Source organism: Podarcis bocagei, assembly GCF_964188305.1.
Source record: "Podarcis bocagei genome assembly, chromosome: 4".
Lineage (NCBI taxonomy): Eukaryota > Metazoa > Chordata > Lepidosauria > Squamata > Lacertidae > Podarcis > Podarcis bocagei.
In genome coordinates this window covers 63,517,633-63,536,559 of record NC_138128.1, presented here as the reverse complement: position 1 = coordinate 63,536,559, position 18,927 = coordinate 63,517,633, and the positions used below count along the sequence as shown (strand labels likewise).

Sequence of the window (18,927 nt, the reverse complement as noted above, 5' to 3'; positions counted from 1 at the left end):
GTTGAAGGGGGTTTAGTGCCTAACAAGCAACCTAAGAGTGCCATCCAGAACAATAAAAACTCAGCAGAAGTGGTGTTGTTTATATAATGACACACAGACCATCCTTTTAGTCTCATTACAGATTGCAAAAGTACCAAGTGTCAAAATCTATAAGCTACACCAGGATCGTCATTATGGTGTCCTCCAGATGTTGTGGAGTATCATCCCTTATAACTAAGTCTGCGACCATTAAGTTGTGCTAGCTGAGACTGATAGGAATTGTAGTCCAACAACATCTGGAGCAGAACCTATAATCCACCCCTGAAAGATACAGTTTCATTAATCTTATCTATGTTGATGCTCATTTCACTGCAGCAAAACACTTACTGGATTTTATTCAAAAATGGTGTAGCTAGCTCTACAATCATGTCTTGCATGTGACATTCAGTGCTTAAGTGTGGGCATCCCTCTCTTATCGAAAGGGGACTTTGGAAGGCTTTGTGAAGTCTGAACGTGGCTCGGCAAAAGAGATTTCACGTGTGAATTTAACCCTCAATGGTATTTCCCAATTTTATTTTACTGAGTAGAGTTGACAGTAATTCTATGGGGACCTACTTAATATTACCTCTTCTGGATGACTGAGAACGTGACCCTCTGGACCAGTAATCCCCAGCTCCAAAAGTCTTTTTTGTTCCTAAATAAATGAAGAAATATGGGAGAAGCAATAAATGAAAGGTGCAAAAATCTAATTTGAAACTTTAGAATGCTATCTTTTTAAAAACACCACCACAACCATTTATTATCCGTGACAATTAGAGCAGTTAACTTCCTCATTTATATGTGCAACTCAGCAGCATAACCATTTGCCTTCTGCAATTCTTTGTTTGGTAGTTTACAAGGCAAGCCTAAACATAGATCCTACTGTTATCCTGTCTTAGGGTGATGGCAGGGAGAGGGGTGTTCCTGAAACAATTCTTTAAAAAAGGCAAGTGAAATATATCAAGGTTGCCAAAAGAGGAAGAATTTTTAAAAATAGAATACTGATACATAATTCTAGCTGATTAAATATGTATAATAAGTACCCATCTTTCTAACATCCTTGTTCCATCTCAATGATCCACATTAAAAACAACAACAAAACGAAGTGTGTTGATGCAGTCCAAAAAAATTTCTCCAAGGATTTGGGCTCATGGAAAGCAAATTTATGTTTCTATTTGACCAACCAAGCCCAAAAAGCATTGCCAGGAGGAATTATCTCTCCGCACCTCCCTCCATGCACTGTTCTAGGAGTTCTCCTGACCAGATTTGGGGAGGTTTGGGAAATGCACGGTGGCAATGAAAGAGGAGAGGAGAGAAGTCCTGTTGTGCTATTGAGACACATGCTGGCTTCTGCTAGTACAACAAACAAGTTGAACCCATGCATTATGTCTATAGCTTTTACACTATGCATATTTTTTTAAAAAATAAAATAAAATAGGGTCCTGAAAAAAAATACACATCTCAGGAATCAACGGCCAGGGTAAAGATAAGCATCTTCAGTGTTTTCTGAAAGCTGTATTATGAAGTTTGTTTATACAGAAAAACTAAGAGGACCCCCTCTGCTGACCTTAATACCCAAGGAGGTCTGTGGGAAAGAAGGTGGTATTTCAGGTATTTGGGACCTGAGTTGGCTTTTCAGACTAACATGAGCACCTTAAATTGGGTGTGCAAACAAATGCAGCTGTTTGAAAATAGGTGTTGTATTTGATCTAAGTGGGACCCTATCCAGTAATCTTGCCACTGCATTTTAGACCAGCTGAAGTTTCCAAGTAACTTCTAGAGCTGCTCCTTGTAGTGAACATTGTGATAATCCGATCTGGCAGCTACCAGAGCCTGCAGTACAATGGCCAAGTCAAGGTTAGACTTGGATTTAATTTATTGTTATTGAGGTATTTTAGTGATTACAAATCACTTTCTCAGAAGACTGTTGTGCAAAGCGGTAAGTAAGCCTTCTGAATAACTAGTTATATTCCGACAGGCAGTAAATCTCTACATTGTAATTTCAAGAGCATTTAATCTTTTGCAATCCAGGGTAAATGTTTTCTGTCCTTGAAGTGCTTTGGAGACATTTATTTCCATGCCTTTGTTCTTTGCCTGCAAATACACTTGAAGGTCACCCTTCATAGTTTTTTAATAACTATATTGAAAACCCTAAAAACAACCACCTGCTCTGGTGATACCTATCTGCTTTGTATCAAAGTATGATGCTGGATGTGAACAAAAATTCTCTAATCCCAAGCAGATCAATATCTTCAGAAGGGCTTCCAACTTTTCAACTGATGATAATTTAAGAATGCCCTGGGGGTGAATATTAAGGATCTCTGTAAAACAGAACAAGGAAGAAACACAAACCCAATCCCTCCCTGGTTGTATGTGTGTATGTATGTGTATACAGGTGTGGGGCACACACACACCTCTCTTTCTCTCTCTGAGGTTTCAGGTGCCTGGCATTTAAATACACAAGGTTGAGACACAAGCACCAGCAACCACACATAAACTACTTTAAACCTGTTTACCATAGAAGATCCTTAATAGTTTTCACGTACTTATATGCCACTTTCCCATGGCGAACTACGTTCAATGTTTCTCACAGCAAACACATGGAAAGGACAACACACACATGTTCCCATGGTATGAGGATACTCTAGCCTGCTGTGGTGCTCATCTTTTAGTTGGATAGGGTAGGGTTCATCCTCTTTATCATCTTGCAGTATGAACACTTGTAGCAAATAAAGTTGCATTACTCTTTTGTTGCTGTTTTAAACTTTTGTATTTGTATGGGTTTTTTTTTAACAATTGTAACTTCAAGACATATGTAGTTAGTGACAAACAGATGTTATCAAATGCCTAGGTGGCATATAGATGCTATCATTTTCCGCAGTGCCATGAAAAAGTACAGTGGTGCCTCGCAAGACGAAAAGAATCCATTCTGTGATTCTCTTCGTCTAGCGGTTTTTTCGTCTTGCGAAGCAAGCCCATTGACGGATTAGCGGATTAGCGCTATTAGCGGCTAATCTGCTGATCGGATCAGCTGATAAGCGGCTTAGCGGCTTAGAAAAAAGGGGGGGGGAGGAAAAAACAACCCGCAGGAACTCGCAAGGCATTGTCGTCTTGCGAAGCAAGCCCATAGGAAATTCGTTTTGCGAAGCACCTCCAAAATGGAAAACTCTTTTGTCTAGCGAGTTTTCCATCTTGCGGGGCACCACTGTACCCAAAGATTGGAGGGTACATTGTTCTGAATCCATATGGCTGCTCCTATGCACTGCCATATGCTACTTTTTGTTGGTCCCATTTCTCTCTCTCTCTCTCTCTCACACACACACACACACAGCCTGATCCAGAATAAGTTAAGATAAAGTACAAACTTGTACTGTAGGCCATTGTCCTCAATGTATTACAGATGGATTGGATACCTTTTAGGATACCTAAAAGATCATCTCGCTCCTTATACACCCAACCAATCAACGGACTCTGCAGAAGAGGGTCTCCTGCGGATACCATCTCATCAGGAAGTTCATTCCACATGATGTAGGAACAGGGCCTTTAGTGTGGTGGCATCTGCCCCATGGAACTTGTGCCCATTACAGATCAGACAGGCACTGTCTTTACAGTCTTTTCAGCACCTATTGAAGACATTTCTTTTCCAACCACCCTTCTAACTGCATTGGATTTGAAATTGTTTTCATTGCTGACTTTTTTATTGCTAAATGCTTTGGGGTGCTTCATGGCCAGTGATTCATAAGTGAAATGAAATAAATAAATACTCTACCTCATCAATGATGTCTCCGTTTTCAGCATGTACTTGGGCAATGGCGCCCAGATCTCGAATAATACTGAATATCTCATACATCTGCCAGGAAAGAAAGAAAAATGGTGAAGTCTGATAATGCTTATGTTTTTCAGCCAAAGCATAGTTGAACAATAGTTTGCGTCTTGTATGTATATTACCTGAGCATCAGTGCACTGGAGTTTGTCTTTATAAGCCATGAAGACAAGAAAGGAGTTCACACCTTAATGAAAGCAGAAGAGAATTAATGATTGCTACTGAAAGATGATCATCAGTTACCAAGCCGCATAGCGTGGCCAGCTTAGATACAAAACTAATCAAGGCTTAGAATCTGAATTGAAAAATGTTGAATAAAATCTATGCTGTGAGCCATGAGCTTGCTTATTCAGAAGAAAATGCTATCGAATCCTAAGTGTCTGATTTAACATTCTTAGCAGTCAAGTCAAATACACTGATATGACTCTGAATTACTCATCTATGCTAAGTGAACACTTGTCATTAATGCATTTTCTTACCAATGTCAAAAGTGCAATTAGTTAGGAACCACAGTGTGCAGTTACATACCACTCAGGTATATACCACAAGGCTCTGAACCTATCAAATTATTTTTGAGACAATCTGGAGCAATAGGCTGTGTTCATGCATTAAGCTGAGCTATGTTAATTTCTCTGTATGACTTCTTGGGTTGTAGAATTGAACCAAAATCCCCGACAGTTTCCAATTATATTGTTAGAATTTATTGCAATGTTTAAATAAACATGAGAAATCTGACATTGGATTGGATAACCCAATTCCATGTATTGGTTAACTTAAAATTTTAACTTTGAGTTTTGTAGGAACATACAAAGCTGCCTTATGCAGAGTGAGACCATCAGTATCCTCTACACTGAGCGGCAGTGCTTTGCCATGGTTTCAAGCAGAAGTCTTTCTTATCCTCACCTGAGAATGTCAGGCAGTGAACCCAACCTTTTTCATGCAAACATATGTTCTACCACTGAGCTATGGCTCTTGTATTTCACCATCAGTTTCTTTGAAAGATGGTGCGCTGTGTCCCCGGAAATGATTTTCCTGCAAGGTTTCCCAGTCTCTTCCTGATAATGCTTGGTATTTTCCTTCCACTTTCTTCTGGGGCTACTCAGTGTGAACTCCTTCAGCAGCATGGCCTATAGCAAGTGGCCCCTTCACCAGGGTGCAATCCCATGATGCAGGGCGTGTGTGTGTGATGAGTGGGACTATGTGGGTCTCGTGGCACATGATTTTGTGAACACTGAATAATAGTGAGTATAGTCGTACTAATGGAAACAACCATGTGGCCAGTGATGGACCATGTGGCCAGCTGTGCTCATTCTACAGGCACAACACAATCGTGAATGGGAATAATTGTTAGTTCTCTTTACTAATAGTAAACCAACACTAGAGAACAATTCTGAATAGCAGGAAATAGTGTGGCTGTGCAGACGCTCCTGGTCGTATGGGTCTAGTGCCAATTCCTTGGGAAACACAAGAGTGTCACCCCATTCACACTGTCACCCAGTTCTCTCTCTCTCTCTCTCTCTCTCTCTCTCTCTCTCACACACACACACACACACACACACACACACACACACACTCTTACAGTTTAGAACCAAACCACATGGAAGTGGCTTCCACACCACAAGGAGCCTGTTGCAATGAGGACTGTGTGGAATTTCCCACTGGGATGCCTGGGCAGGTTCTGACCAAGTAGCTCTTGGGTGAAATTTCTGACTCCCTGAGTGGGAAACCACATCAAAGCCATAGCATAGCCTTATCCTAGCTTCACAATGTATTTAATCTGGAAGGATTCAGCTGGCTTCCCAGAAGGCCCTCTGTGTGGGGAAAAACCAAGATGAAGGTTGGAATTCAAAGGGGGTGAGATGCCTGCAGGATCCTTCTTTCTCCCACTATCATTGCCACAGTGGAATGATTTTATGCAGATTTGATTCAATACTAATTCAAAAGTGGCAGGAAAGACAGAAGCATTCAAGTAGTTGCCTAGATGTTCACCTGGTGGACCTTCTCAGAAGCAACCTGAATGCAACACCCAGAATGGATATTTTTATTTGTTTTGTTTTGGTCCACTTGGGCAGCCCAATAGCATGGGATACCAAAAGCCCTCTCAAGTATTCCACATCCAAGTCATGGCCGGCACCTTAATCAAATATTGGAATTGGGAGTGGGGGATTCTAGTTATAACAATGTCTACCTAAGGGTCAAATCATATTAAGGTGGGATGCTATTGAATGTTACTCTACAACACTGGATATTGTTGTGCTTAAAAAAGAAAGCTTGTTTTTTTACGGATGGTTAACTAATTTTCATTGTCCTATGCGTGTGTATGGGACGCAGGTGGCGCTGTGGGTTAAACCACAGAGCCTAGGACTTGCCAATCAGAAGGTCAGCAGTTCGAATCCCCACGATGGGGTGAGCTCCCATTGCTCGGTCCCTGCTCCTGCCAACCTAGCAGTTCAAAAGCATGTCAAAGTCAAAGCACGGCGGGAAGGTAAACGGCATTTCCGTGTGCTGCTCTGGTTCGCCAGAAGCGGCTTAGTCATGCTGGCCACATGACCTGCAAGCTGTACGCCGGCTCCCTCGGCCAATAAAGCGAGATGAGCACCGCAACTCCAGAGTCGGTCACGACTGGACCTAATGGTCACGACTGGACCCTTTACTTTTATGTGTGTGCATATATGTGTGTATATGCATGTGTGTACACATATGCACAATAAAAAGAACATTTAAAATACTTATACTTCCCAAATATTGCATTAGAGGACAAATGATCTCCAGTAATCAAAGAACACAAAAACTGAGTTTTCCAATGGTGGAAAAACACTGCATGTTAGGACATCATATTCATAAAATGATAAACACATCTTGTCAAAAAGAATAAGCTTCCCTCATCTATTAAACATCATTTGCTCCCAAGCTAAAACACTCTTTTGCATAATCTAGCAGTTTATATGTGGCGGGATCTTTGCCTTCCAGTGTTGCAATATTCATGTCTTTTTGCAACTAGGAAGCTATGACAGTCGTAAATCTCCAACCACTTGTTACTTTCTATGAAGCGTATCTTTGCACTTACCTTTGTCTTTGACGAGAGCCTCCAGCTCTTCTTTGATGCTCTCATGCCAGCGTGTGATGTCAATATGCAGAGAATAATCACAACATGCTTTACTGTCAGCACACTCCCTCCACTGGTCATAGGCGGTCAGAAGGTTTGACCCAGATTCAGGGAACACATGGTCAACTGGAGAAACAAATGCATTCATTGGATGATGAGGGTTCAATTGCCTAATATGGGTGGGGTATCTGCAGCCCTTCAAGATGCTGTTCAACTCCAACTCCCATCAGCCTCAACCAGTGTGACCAGATGCCAGGTGTTGTTGGACTCTAGTTTCCATCATCCCTGACATCTGGTCATGCTGGTTTTCAGTGACCGATTTTCCTGCACTAACAACAAAAGGAATGCAGTCCACAGTAAGAGCGTTACGTACGTATCATGGTGGTCCCTCCTGCCAGAGCTGCTTTTGTTCCTTGATAGAAGTCATCAGCAGAGGTCATTCCCAACACTGGCATCTGCAATCTAGTGTGGACATCTATTCCACCGGGCATAACTAGCTGGCCGTAAGCGTCAACAATTTTCACACCTCCAGGAACAACCAGGTTTTCCCCAATTTGCCTGAAAATGACATTAAAAGAGATTGCTTGTAAGTTTCAATCTAGGAGGACAACAGCATACAGATATCCAACATATTGGGTCAGATCCAGACTAATTTCATTCAGCTAAGATCCCAGCAATTAAATTATGACTTAAATCCCATTCATTTAAATGGCAATCGAGTACTGGTAACGAGATCTGGGGTAGTGAAGATGCTGTGGACGACACCTCCCATCAGCACCAGCCAACATGGCCAATGATCAGGATAAAGAGAGTTATGGTCCAAAATTACAGGAGGGGACCACACTGACTACCCCTGAACTAGATCAACTCACTGTGTTCCTGACACTCATAACACGACTTTTGGAAATGTGTTTTCTTACCAGACTCTCCTTGCTGAAATGCTTTCTACATTCACAGTTAAATGCTCTAGCACTCAACGGGGAGCAAAGGAAAGTGCCACCTGAGCACAGCCTTAGGATTAAGCTATAGATATACTTCTTTTGCAGCCTTCCAACAGTTTGACTTAACCCCCCAAAGGTGCACTCCTCAATTGTCTCCCGAGACAGATGGATGTCAATCAATCTACTTTGGGGGCATTCCCTGTGATCCTCAGATGAAGAGCAATATAGAAAATAAATAATTAATAATAATTTTGATCCATATTCCCTGTGGGCAAAAGGTGCTGTGTACCATAGTACTGAATGTGTTACTTTCATGTAGTTGTGTAACAACAATTATATTCTGTCTCCTCTATGCTTTGCTTATACTGTAATTAATGTATCAGAGAGCAATGAAAGTAGATCAAATTGTACACAAATATCTGGAATAAATAAAACTGTACTCCAAAATATTTTTCAGCAACTTACTTAATCAAGCCATCTTCTACATAGATATCTGCATAAAATGACTGATCATCGTTGACAATCTTTCCTCCTTTGATGAGCAGCCGGTCACTCTGATGTAAAAGCAAACAAACAATGATTTCCAAGATAACCAGACATTTTATTAAAGGTGACTTTAGGTATACATTCAGAAGCAGACTATGGAGAAATGCCTGGTGCAAGCTGAGTGTTAGTCTCAAATCACACCTGAGATTTGGACTTTGTCTAAGACATGCAAAGCAGCTGATGTTATTTTGTCTAGAAATGCAAAAGAATGTAATACAAACAACACAGGCAGCAAAAAATTCTTTGCATCTCTGGGCTATCTGACCAACTGGTAGGAATTATGTGTTATAGAATTTAGAAAATACACTCATCAGCCTTGCCTGACTTATTTTTTTGTCAAATGTTATTGTAAAACACAGTGCCAGCTAGGCAGCTCTTAATTAAGATGGCTAGAATCCCACATTTTTCAGCTCTCAAAACAAGGAGCCATGGGTTTCTGGTGCAAAGCCTTTGTTGATTTCCCCTCTCGGCACTGTCTCCAAGGATATTACAAGGAATCAGGCCTATAATTTGCTGAAAGGTGACTCATTTTGAGTTGACCTCTGTTAGCAATTCCAGGGAATCTGCCAGCTGCTGGAGAATGGTAAGGACTCAGAATCACATTATCAGAATAAATGCAGGATAAGTCACACAGCAAAGGGAAGTAAGTGTACAGAGAAGGACAGTATCCCATCCTAACGGCAACAAAAATTTAATGTTTTGCAACTGAAACAGAATTTTTAACAAAGAAAAGGAATTTCTGAAGGCATGTGGAATTGGCTTCCTTGTTACATAGCCTGGGGCTTATACCCTTAACTGTAGGCCTTTATAAATGCAACAGTATTAACAAGGAAAGTATCAAGGAGTTGGCTACTTTGGTTTACAACACCCTTTCAAGGACCTCTTATAACAGGATTTAGAGTACCCAGGTGGCCTTCTTCCAAGTTCAAGTTAGCCCATACCAGTTTCATTTCATAGACCAGGGGTCGGCAAGGTTTTTCTTGCCTGGGCTGGATCAGTCCTACAGCGATCCCTCTGTGGGCCGGATCACGCGCCCACACGTGATTTTCTGCGCATGCACAGATGCGATTTACAGTGCCGCAGAAGCAAGTCCCAGCGCCACACTGGTTTAGTGCAGCGCACAAGCAGCTCAGTTCGGGGGCAGCTCATGGACTGGTCAAATGACCTCTGCAGGCCGCTTCTGGCCCATGGGCCTTAGGTTGGTGACCCCTGTCATAGACAGAACAATGGATGCCTTCACAACAATTCCTGGGTGTTTACACCTTGATACAGGAATATAGGGTCAATAATGAGGATGTGGGTAAGACATGTTGTGCTACCAATCAAAGTGAATAATGAATAAAAAGCATAAGAGGTTTGTTTCATCAGGATACCTCAGTGACCAGCTTCACTGACCCACTGCAGGTCTTCCTCCCCATGAAGGGGGGACAGTATTGGATGAGCAATGCTGTAACTATTCCTAGGCTGCAGCCCTTCTCCATAACAACCAGAGCACGGGCCAGATGCGGTAAGCCAGCCTTTATTCAAACAGCTTCTTTTCAGTCGCTGCTTCAAGGGCTGGCCTACTCTGGCTCGCTCACGGCCAAACAATGAAGAATAGAGCCCTCACATGTCAGGCATTGGGGGGAGCCATTCTGCTCAAAGCCCACCTCGAAAGAATACCCCTTCTACAGAAGTGACATCACAGCTGCTCATTTTGATGGGAGAAATAGAGTACACTGAGAAAGGAAGGGAGCTGTGAGGCCTGTCTAAACCAAGATAGATGGTCCATTGGCCTGATGCAGCAGGTTCTTCAAACCATCTAACATGACAGGATGCAAGGAATGGGAAAGAGTCACCTACCTCTCCTACTAATGCATTTGAGAGTTCACAGGCTAGGCCATCAGGTCAAGAGGCTCACAACCAAGAATTACTTGGCAGGTAATGAGTTCTGACGTTGCTTACTTTAAAAGTCAACCCTAAAGGGCTTAAGCAGGCATCAGAGCTTCCTCAGTCATCATGGCCAGGATCCAAGGAGACACTTAGGTTCACACAAGGGACTTGCACTAGCTACAGGGTCTCTCCCCCTTGACTCTTCATGCAGTTCCACAAGCTGTTTTTTTTCAATCCTCTTCGATTTCAGCTTGCCACACAGCCTTGGGAACTGCTGCCTGAACATGAGCACTAGTTTCACAATTCTTTAGATCCTAATGAATGTGGTGTGCTTTATTCCACAGTTTATTTCAGTGGGGAGTTGGTCAGAATTTTCCACAGTTGAATTCACAAGCATAATCTGCTGTATTAGATGTAACCCTAATAGTGCATGTGTCTATATGTGCAATGTACACCCCCCCCCCCGATAAAGGGCAGGATAAGGAGGGGATGCAAATGGGTAGCATGACAAAATAATAATAATGATTTAGTGGATCAAACCTGGGAAGAGATCAAAAGTAGGTCAAGAAAAGAATAATTTTTGTTTTGGAGAATGCTAATGTTAAGATAGCCACAAACTATGATTGCCTTTGATAAGTAGAAACATGCAGAGATTCACATTGATGTGGGCTATATGCAAGCGATCCTAACACCTTTAGTTGTGGTAAATGCCTGACAATTTGCTGTGTGTTATTTCTTCCAGTGATGGGGAAGACAGAGAGAGAGAGAGAGAGAGAGAGAGAGAGAGAGAGAGAGAGGAAAATATTGCTACTCTTATAGTGCAATCCCATGAATGTATTCTCGGAAGCAGATCCCATTAAATTCAATGAGACTTATGACAAAGAAATATATACAGTGGTGCCTCGCAAGACGAAATTAATTCGTTCCGCGAGTTTTTTCGTCTAGCGAATTTTTCGTCTTGCGAAGCACGGTGTCGGAAAAGTTTTGGAAAAGCTTCAAAAATCACCAAAAACCTCAAAAAAGGCTACCACACCGCGTTCTATGAGTTGCTCCTCGAAGTCAAGTCGCAACTGTATTAACGGTGTTAAGAAAAAGGAAACAAACTTGCAAAAAATGCAAGACGGTTTCGTCTTGCGAAGCAAGCCCATAGGGAAATTTGTGTTGCGAAGCAGCTCAAAAACCACAAAACCCTTTCGTCTAGCGAGTTTTTCGTCTTGCGAGGCATTCGTCTTGCGGGGCACCACTGTATAGGATTGCAGTCTCAAGTGTGTATAGGTTGATGTAATGGAGATCCAGAAGGCATTTGAAATAACTACCTTTGCATAAAGATGGGTCTGATACATGGACGTATTTCAAACAGCTGAGCTTAGCTTACAGAGAATATGAATGTGCACTGTATTTGAAAAGCATTTAACAGGTAAATAGAAGCTTGTTGCATTGTTACTATGAAGCACATCCAGCTGAGGATAAAACACTGTTTAAATCCTTGGGGTTCAAGTTGAGTTACATTTAACAAAAGAGCACACTAATTCTCTGCACAGGGAGCTTTCAGTGGCAAATGTCTTAAATAGCAGCCCTCAGTCAGAAGACTTCCAAATTGTGTATTAGAAGTTACTACATCCCACAGTCACTGAAGAAATCCTTACAGGAAATGCCCACATTTCAGTGTTTATCTGTTCAACTTATATCTGAAGAACCTGTATTGATTGCCTTTCACATGCCTGATACTGAGAAATACTCTAGACACCAAGCTAAATTAAGCTCTTTGTGCTTAAAACCAAAATCTTCCAAAAAGATATTAATCCCCTCTGTTAGAGGTGGAAAATACGGATATAGATTTGTCCATGGGAGGCAAATGGGGCTCCCCTGCCCCTCGAGAAAGAGGCTTGGACTGCACACCTGCTTCTGGAAATGCACATTTTAACATTCTGAAGAGGGTCGAATGGAGGATGGTGTCGTAGGAGGTCACCCACTCAAAGGGAGTTAGAAATCCTCGAATGAGCAATCAGATCGAGGGCGGGGGTGGGCTGCAAGCGGATAAACAACAGAAGAAGGCGACACCAGCCACTTAGCGAAGAAGAAGAAAGGCGCGCCACGAAGGATGCTGTTTTGCATTCCCTTATAAGTTGATTCGGGGTGCGGATTCCTCAAGGTCTTTCGCTGCGCTTTATAACCCTGGGAGACTTCCAGAATAACACAGCGCTCTGTTTTGTTTTTCTCCTTGGAAAGCCGGTGGGTGGGGGCCCCCATTGGCTCGCTTCTGCGCGAAGAAGGCAGCAGCGCGCACCTACAAGCTGAACGTTACATGGGGAGAAAGAGCGCGCTGTGGACAAGGAGAGGTTGTTCGAGGAGTCCCCAGGCGGACGGTCACCACCAGACTTGGCCGGCGGAGGCACAAACGCCGAATGCCCTCGCTCGGATCCCGCCCCCTCCCCCTGAAGCCCACCGGGACCGCGCAGCTCCACCTACCCCTCCCTCCCCGTTGCAACCCAAACCTCCCCTCGCCTTCCCGTTACGAAAATCCTAACCAGGGGCTTCAGCTCGGCGGCCCACCCGGGTGGGATCCTCACCAGAAGCCTCGGGAAAGGCGGGGGGGCTGGGGGCTCCGCACAAGCCCGGGAAGCGCAGATCGGACCCTCGGAGAGCAATGCCAGCCCGAGAATCATCGCCACCCCATCCCAGGGCCCTGCGGCTCACCGTGATCCGCGGGATGTTCTTCTTGCCTTGGTACGACATCTTCCCCCGCAGGCCTTGCCGAGCGCGGGACGGGGAAGTGGGAAGGGGTCACGGGCGGCGGCGGCGACGAGGGGCCTTTGTGGGTCCGGAACGCGGCCGGCCGAGGGAGCAGCGGCTGGCGCCGGCGGATGGCTCTATGCTGAGTGGCGCCGCGTGTGCGTGCGCGCCTCTCCGCCCGGCGGATTGTTCTGGCAAGGAGGGAGGGAGGACGGGCAAGCGAGAGCGAGCGAGCGAGAGCAGCTCGGTGGCTCCCCCTGCGCCGGCCGCCCGGCAGCCTTGCCGAGTGAGCAGCTGCCTGATTAGCATTCCACGCCCGTGCGCCAGGCAGCGGCAGACAGGGCCCCAGACGCGCAGGCAGACAGCTCCGCCGGGGCCTCTCCTGCGAGCTCGGCCCGCCGCAGCAGCTACGGCCCTGTCCAACAAAAGCCTGCGCCTCCCCACGCCGGCCAACAAAGGCCACGTGGCCGAGCCCTCTCTCTCCAGGGGCCAGGCCCTCGTCAGCAAGGGGGCGGCTGGCTGGAGACGCAGCCCAGGGGGCTTTTGTGTTTCCCGGTTGGCGCTTGGGGTGGGTGTGTGTGCATCCTGCTGGGAGCTGGTATAGTCATCAGGACGCAGCCGCCTCCCCGGGGCTGATTTGGGAGCGGGAAGTTAGATCACTTGCCCCCCATTCACCCCGCTTCAGATCTATATTTCAAACCTTGCGTTGGATTGGGACTTACTCACCCCGAGTTTAACTTGAAAGCCAATATCCTTGATGTCGATGGAACCGGCTTCCGAGTGACTAGGACCACACGCGGCAGAGCAGCAGGGGTGCCAACTTGAATAAAATTGGGGGGGGCAGGTAAGCCCCCTCCCGCATAATCGATCACAAGACGCGGCACATACACCCCATTTGAATGCCCATCAACTTTGGGGGTCACCGGCCCCCTCAAATATTTTATGGGGCGGGGGGCGAAGTCCCTAGGAGTTGACTCCTATGCAGAGCAGTGTTGTTGTGTAGCTCCAAACAGGCAGGTGCTTCCCTACAGCGCTGTCATCTGCACGTCCATTCAAAAGGAAGCCCCGTTTTGTTTAACTTTTCCAAGTGTATTTCATGTTTAAGTGACCCTCTGTTTTAATATAGCATTAGATCCTCGGGGCAACCAGCTCAGCCCTGGTCTGAATTTTCCTTCATAAGCACCACCGGGTGTTGAAGACAGAGATCTGGTTAGGATCCAATAATAAGGGGATCCTCTGCGGAATCAGATGCACTTGGCCAGGTGCTGTTTCAAATGACGCGTAATTCACTAAGGAATTCTCTGCCGCACGATTTAATTGGTGACCAGTAGCTTAGTATGCTGGTTTTGTTTCTAAGGATGGGATAAATTCATGCAGAGGATATGTCTGCTCTGTTCTAAGGGGTCCTGGCCACGGGCGATGGGTCGTCCATATTCCAAGGAAATAATGAATAATGGGAGGCCTTAGAGGCAAACAAAAGGAGCGGGCTCCTGCCTTTGTGCTCTGCCTGTAGGCTTCCTGAAAGCATCAGTCTGGCCACTCCTATGGAAAAGCAAGTTCCAGGTTAGCTGGAGTCTGGATGTGATCCTGGATGGCTCTGGTGTAGGAGATGTGTTGCCTGAGTTTTGTTCGTTTGTCTCTTCCCTCCACACACCCCTTTCCTTTTGTGTCCTATCTTTTAAAGACTTTAAATGGGCGTTTTGCTGGGCTAGATAACAGGGTATAAGTGTTTTGCAGGAATAAGTAAAATGTGTCACTCATTTCAGAGAACAAAGAGAAAATATGCATGCCTGTTCAGAAGCAGAGTTCAAGGGAACTTACACCAAGGTAAGTATTCTTTATTTTTATTTAGAATTGCAGCCTTAATCAATAACTTGCGGGGCAGCCAAGTGGCATTTAGACTGGCGAACGAAACCTCAGTTCTTAAAGCTTTGTGCTCAAATTACCAGGAAAAAGAGATTGTCACAAGAGACTCCCTCCCTCCTTCTCCACTGCACCACGTGGTAAGTAGTTTATTAAAAACCATTTATCAGCATTAAAGTGGAAGAGAAGAGGGGAATTCCGCCTTGCTGCAATTCCCACTCAGATGTAGGAGGGGTGTGTGTGTGTGTGTGTGTGTGTGTGTGTGTGTGTGTGTGTGTAAAAAGAGCCTGCTGGATCAGGCCAATGGCCTATCTATTCCATCACACTGGTAGCCAACCAGATGTCTATGGCAAGCCCCCAGGCAGGATCAGAGCGCTGCAGCCACTTTCTCCTGCTGCTTCCAGCAACTAGCATTCAGAAGTCTACTGCCTCCACAGTGGAGGTAAGAATATAGCCACCAAGACTAGCATTCTGGGTTAATATAATCTCCACAAACTCCGCATGGCTCCTGCTACTGGGAAGAAACACCCGGTCCTATCTTTTTAAAAGGCATTTTGAGTTGCTATTCTATGCCAATTTCCCCCAAAGTATGCCTCATTGAAATTCCTATACCTATCTACTCAGAAGTAAGTCCCTTTGAGTTAACCCGGACCTACCCTACAGTAAATGTGCAAAGCATTTCAGCCTTCCCATCCAATTCTTTTATTCATATTAAAATCAATAAAATGACTCCCATTGGCTGTAACATAAGACCGGGTCTGTTGAATCTCCCAGCAGCAGAGGAGATTTCTACGGACCATGCACGCTGACTCCGATGTGCACTCTGCCTTAGAAAGAGACAAAAGCCAGGTCCCTGGTGACGCTCATTTGCGTTGTAAAATAACAGAGGACACAGTGCTCCTGCTCTACCTGTGGGGTACACATGGCTGCCTCGCCACATTTAAAGAGGACGCTGGAGAAAGCCAGCCAGCCGTCTAAACGGGCTGCAGTCGATTGGGAAATCAATCGCCACCTGGCGTCCCGATCAGTCCTCTTCGGAGGGCGGGAGGGGGGCGATTGTGACAGGTTTCGTGACCTCGGATGCGATTAAGAAGCGGCGGCTCCACTGTGAATTCCAAACCACATTCCAGTTCAAAAAATGCAGCTGGCTCTGTTGCTTGCTCGGAGCAGCTCTCGCGCCTCTGAAATCGAGGGCGGACGCCGAGCCGCTCACGGGTTTGCCAGGTCCTCGTCTCACGAGCTGAACCTGCGCGCATGAGCCAAGTCACTTCGAACGCCGCCTACTTGGCTGGAAGAGACCCAGACGCTAGACGCTTTCTACCTGTTCCCGGGCCGTTTGGCTGATTCCGCTAAGGGACTGGCCTTTCTGCACCGGATTTGCTCATTACCTTCCTCAGGTCGTTAAACACATCCCTGAAACATTTCTATGGGGGACAGACAGACAGAGCGCTGGTTCAGCTTTATCCCGCACCCTCAAAAGTTTAGCCCCATAGCTCATATCCTCCAATGACCGTCCCCAGCGCCTTCCTTCCCCCGTTACCTGATGGCAGCCATTGGATAATTCCTCCGCTACTCCAACTGACGGCGGCCCCGCGGGTGTGAGGACCGGGGTACTTTGGCTGCCGCTGCTGGCTTCGCTCTGCCCCTCCGACCCGCTGGAGAGCTGGCTGAGGTCCCCTCGACTGAGCTTCTGGTTGCTGCCCCCTCTCCTTCCTCCGCCGAGCGATTCGAAGTCCAGCGTCTTGTTTTCGAAGGCGCCCTCCACGTTGCAAAACATCCCTCCGTACTTCTGCCGGGGCTTGGGGCTGCAGGTGCCGAGGGCCGCGAAGTAATCGGGCACTTCCTCCTCTTTCTTCTGCGGCGGCTGGAGCTGCTCCCTCGGCTCTGCCATGGCTGCTAGGGAGGGAGGCCGCCTGCCTGGGACTGCTGGAGAGTGGGGCGAAGTGTTGCCCTCGGGGAGGGCTGGGGAACTAGCGCCGTGTGGGGATAGGGGTGTCACGGCAACGCAGGGGCTCAATCCGATTTCACTTGTCAGATGTAAACTCCTAGCCAGCTCCGCGCTGCGTTAGGCAGGTAACGCCATTGGTCTTCGCCACGAGCCTGGCTGGCTAGCTGGCTGGGAGCTGTCCACGCTCTGTGGTGCTGAAACAGCCGCGCCGGAGGAGTTCATTAGGACGACATCCCAGCGAGAGCCCACCTACAGGAGAATTTCCATCGCTGTCACTTAAACGCTGCTTTGCCTCTCGCGGGGGGTTGGCTCAACTCACCATGCATGAGTCGAGGTGGTCCCAGAAGAAGAATAAACACAATGGAAGTTTACTGACAGCCTTTATTGAATCAATTATTCCCTTACCAACGGAGACAGACACAAGAGATAACGTGCTTGCTTTTGCTCCATTAACAGTTTATTAAGGGATAGCCAAAGGCGTTTAGAACAAAAGCGACGCACTTTTGTATGTAGGGCTATAGAACATTAGTAGCCCAGTGCTTACACTTAAGTCTGTAAACCCTTGCCAACTACAATTCTGTAGATGAAATTTGAAGACTTATTTGAATGGAATGCATGTATTGTGAAGCACATGATACACTGGCATACATTGCATTTTCTCTTCTGCATTCCTTTAATTTTGTTCCAGATATGTGCAAAAAAGTAGAATAAAAATTGTTACATTTTCACCACAACTGCAGTGTGGTGTCTGACAAACAATTTGATTATACTATTTGTGGAAATATTTCAATGCTACCTGGTGGGATTTATTTATTTTTTACTAATCGTTTCATTTTGTTGATGCTAATTTAGGTCAGAATTCATATAAAAAGTAGGTTCCTCTACAGATTATATAAATTTTGAGTTTCATTATGAATGAGATAACAGTACTCCAGTATACGATTTCTGCTTGCAACTGATGTCAGCCTTTGGGCAACAGACTGTTCTGTTTCACATACTTTATTCCCTTATTGTTTTAGCTGATACAGGATTATAGCTCTAGAAACGAGTTACTAAACAGAATTAGGTCATTGCACTGCAATGCTAGCAGAAAGCTTGGCTCAAAGTTCTTTTTTTAAAAGCAAGCAGAAACGAGAGACCCCTATTTATCCATGAACATGAAGTGATTTCTTACAGTCAAGACCCGTAAAACCTAATGAACCTACATCTCTAATGTACCTAATGTAAGAACTAGTTCCAGAATTATTAATCCAGTTGCTATGTGCAACTGCTCACACAAAGTGGTCTCCTATGGCCAGTGTGACACTCCCCAAATTCTCTTGGAAGATTTTGGAGGCTACTTCCATGAGCAGGAAACCAGAACCACCATTTACAGAAATTGTGCTATATTCCCTTCCAATGGGCCACCATAATAGGAAACTTTAGAAAGGAGGAAGTGGGCTTCAGGTCACAGGCCAGTCAATTACTTCTTTCTTCTCAGCATAACCTACATAACCTTGGTATTTCCAAACTGTCAGCACATTGCTGTTGTCTTCACACCTCCTCAGCATATAGACTTATATAGACCTTTTTGTACGCTAGGCATGCATGTGGTTAAATAGGATAAAGATATGGAAATTGAATGTTTCTTGGCAGGATACAGCTATTTAATCAAGTCATAAGACATTTAAAGAGATGTGTTGGGAGCTGGGTTGTCTATGGTTGGCTGTAATTGTTGGTATAATAAATGGAAATATTCTCTACAACAATCTGGAACATAGTTTTTTTATGCGTGCTGATCAATGTGTAAACTTACTCAGATTACTCCATTGGTATAGTTCAAAAGCAACTACTGCTGTTTACATGGTGGCTTCAACACTTTTCTTTTTGTGCTGCATGGAGAAAATCCATGTCTAGTCATTCATACGTTTAAAAGACTTTTTTAATTAAAAGTTTACAATAATTTATGTACTTTACAAATGAATAGAAAGTCTCTGATATATATATAGCATATGAATCACAATACAAAAATATGTGTAAAACTTTGTACATATAAGCCTATTTTAGGCTCATCAATTATCTCTTTAGCACAGAACCA

The 18,927-nt window shown here is 45.0% G+C and overlaps 1 protein-coding gene across 2 annotated transcripts in view; it reads right to left on the bottom strand.

Moving 5' to 3' along the window:
* The window catches only part of DPYSL4 (dihydropyrimidinase like 4), a 29,523-nt gene extending 12,715 nt beyond the window's left edge, over nucleotides 1–16,808 (bottom strand). Inside the window, exons 1-7 of one of the 2 annotated variants that reach the window (XM_081189483.1) lie at nucleotides 16,443–16,808; nucleotides 8,354–8,442; nucleotides 7,321–7,505; nucleotides 6,909–7,073; nucleotides 3,967–4,028; nucleotides 3,788–3,868; nucleotides 605–673 (exon numbers count right to left, since the gene is read on the bottom strand). In XM_081189483.1, the coding sequence (XP_081045609.1) occupies nucleotides 605–673; nucleotides 3,788–3,868; nucleotides 3,967–4,028; nucleotides 6,909–7,073; nucleotides 7,321–7,505; nucleotides 8,354–8,442; nucleotides 16,443–16,793 (1,002 nt within the window). In that variant the 5' untranslated portion in view covers nucleotides 16,794–16,808. Of the gene's footprint in view, nucleotides 1–604; nucleotides 674–3,787; nucleotides 3,869–3,966; nucleotides 4,029–6,908; nucleotides 7,074–7,320; nucleotides 7,506–8,353; nucleotides 8,443–13,003; nucleotides 13,363–16,442 lie in introns of those variants that run through there. The other variant, XM_081189484.1, reaches the window with a different exon arrangement.
* Between the last annotated feature and the right edge of the window lie 2,119 nt (nucleotides 16,809–18,927).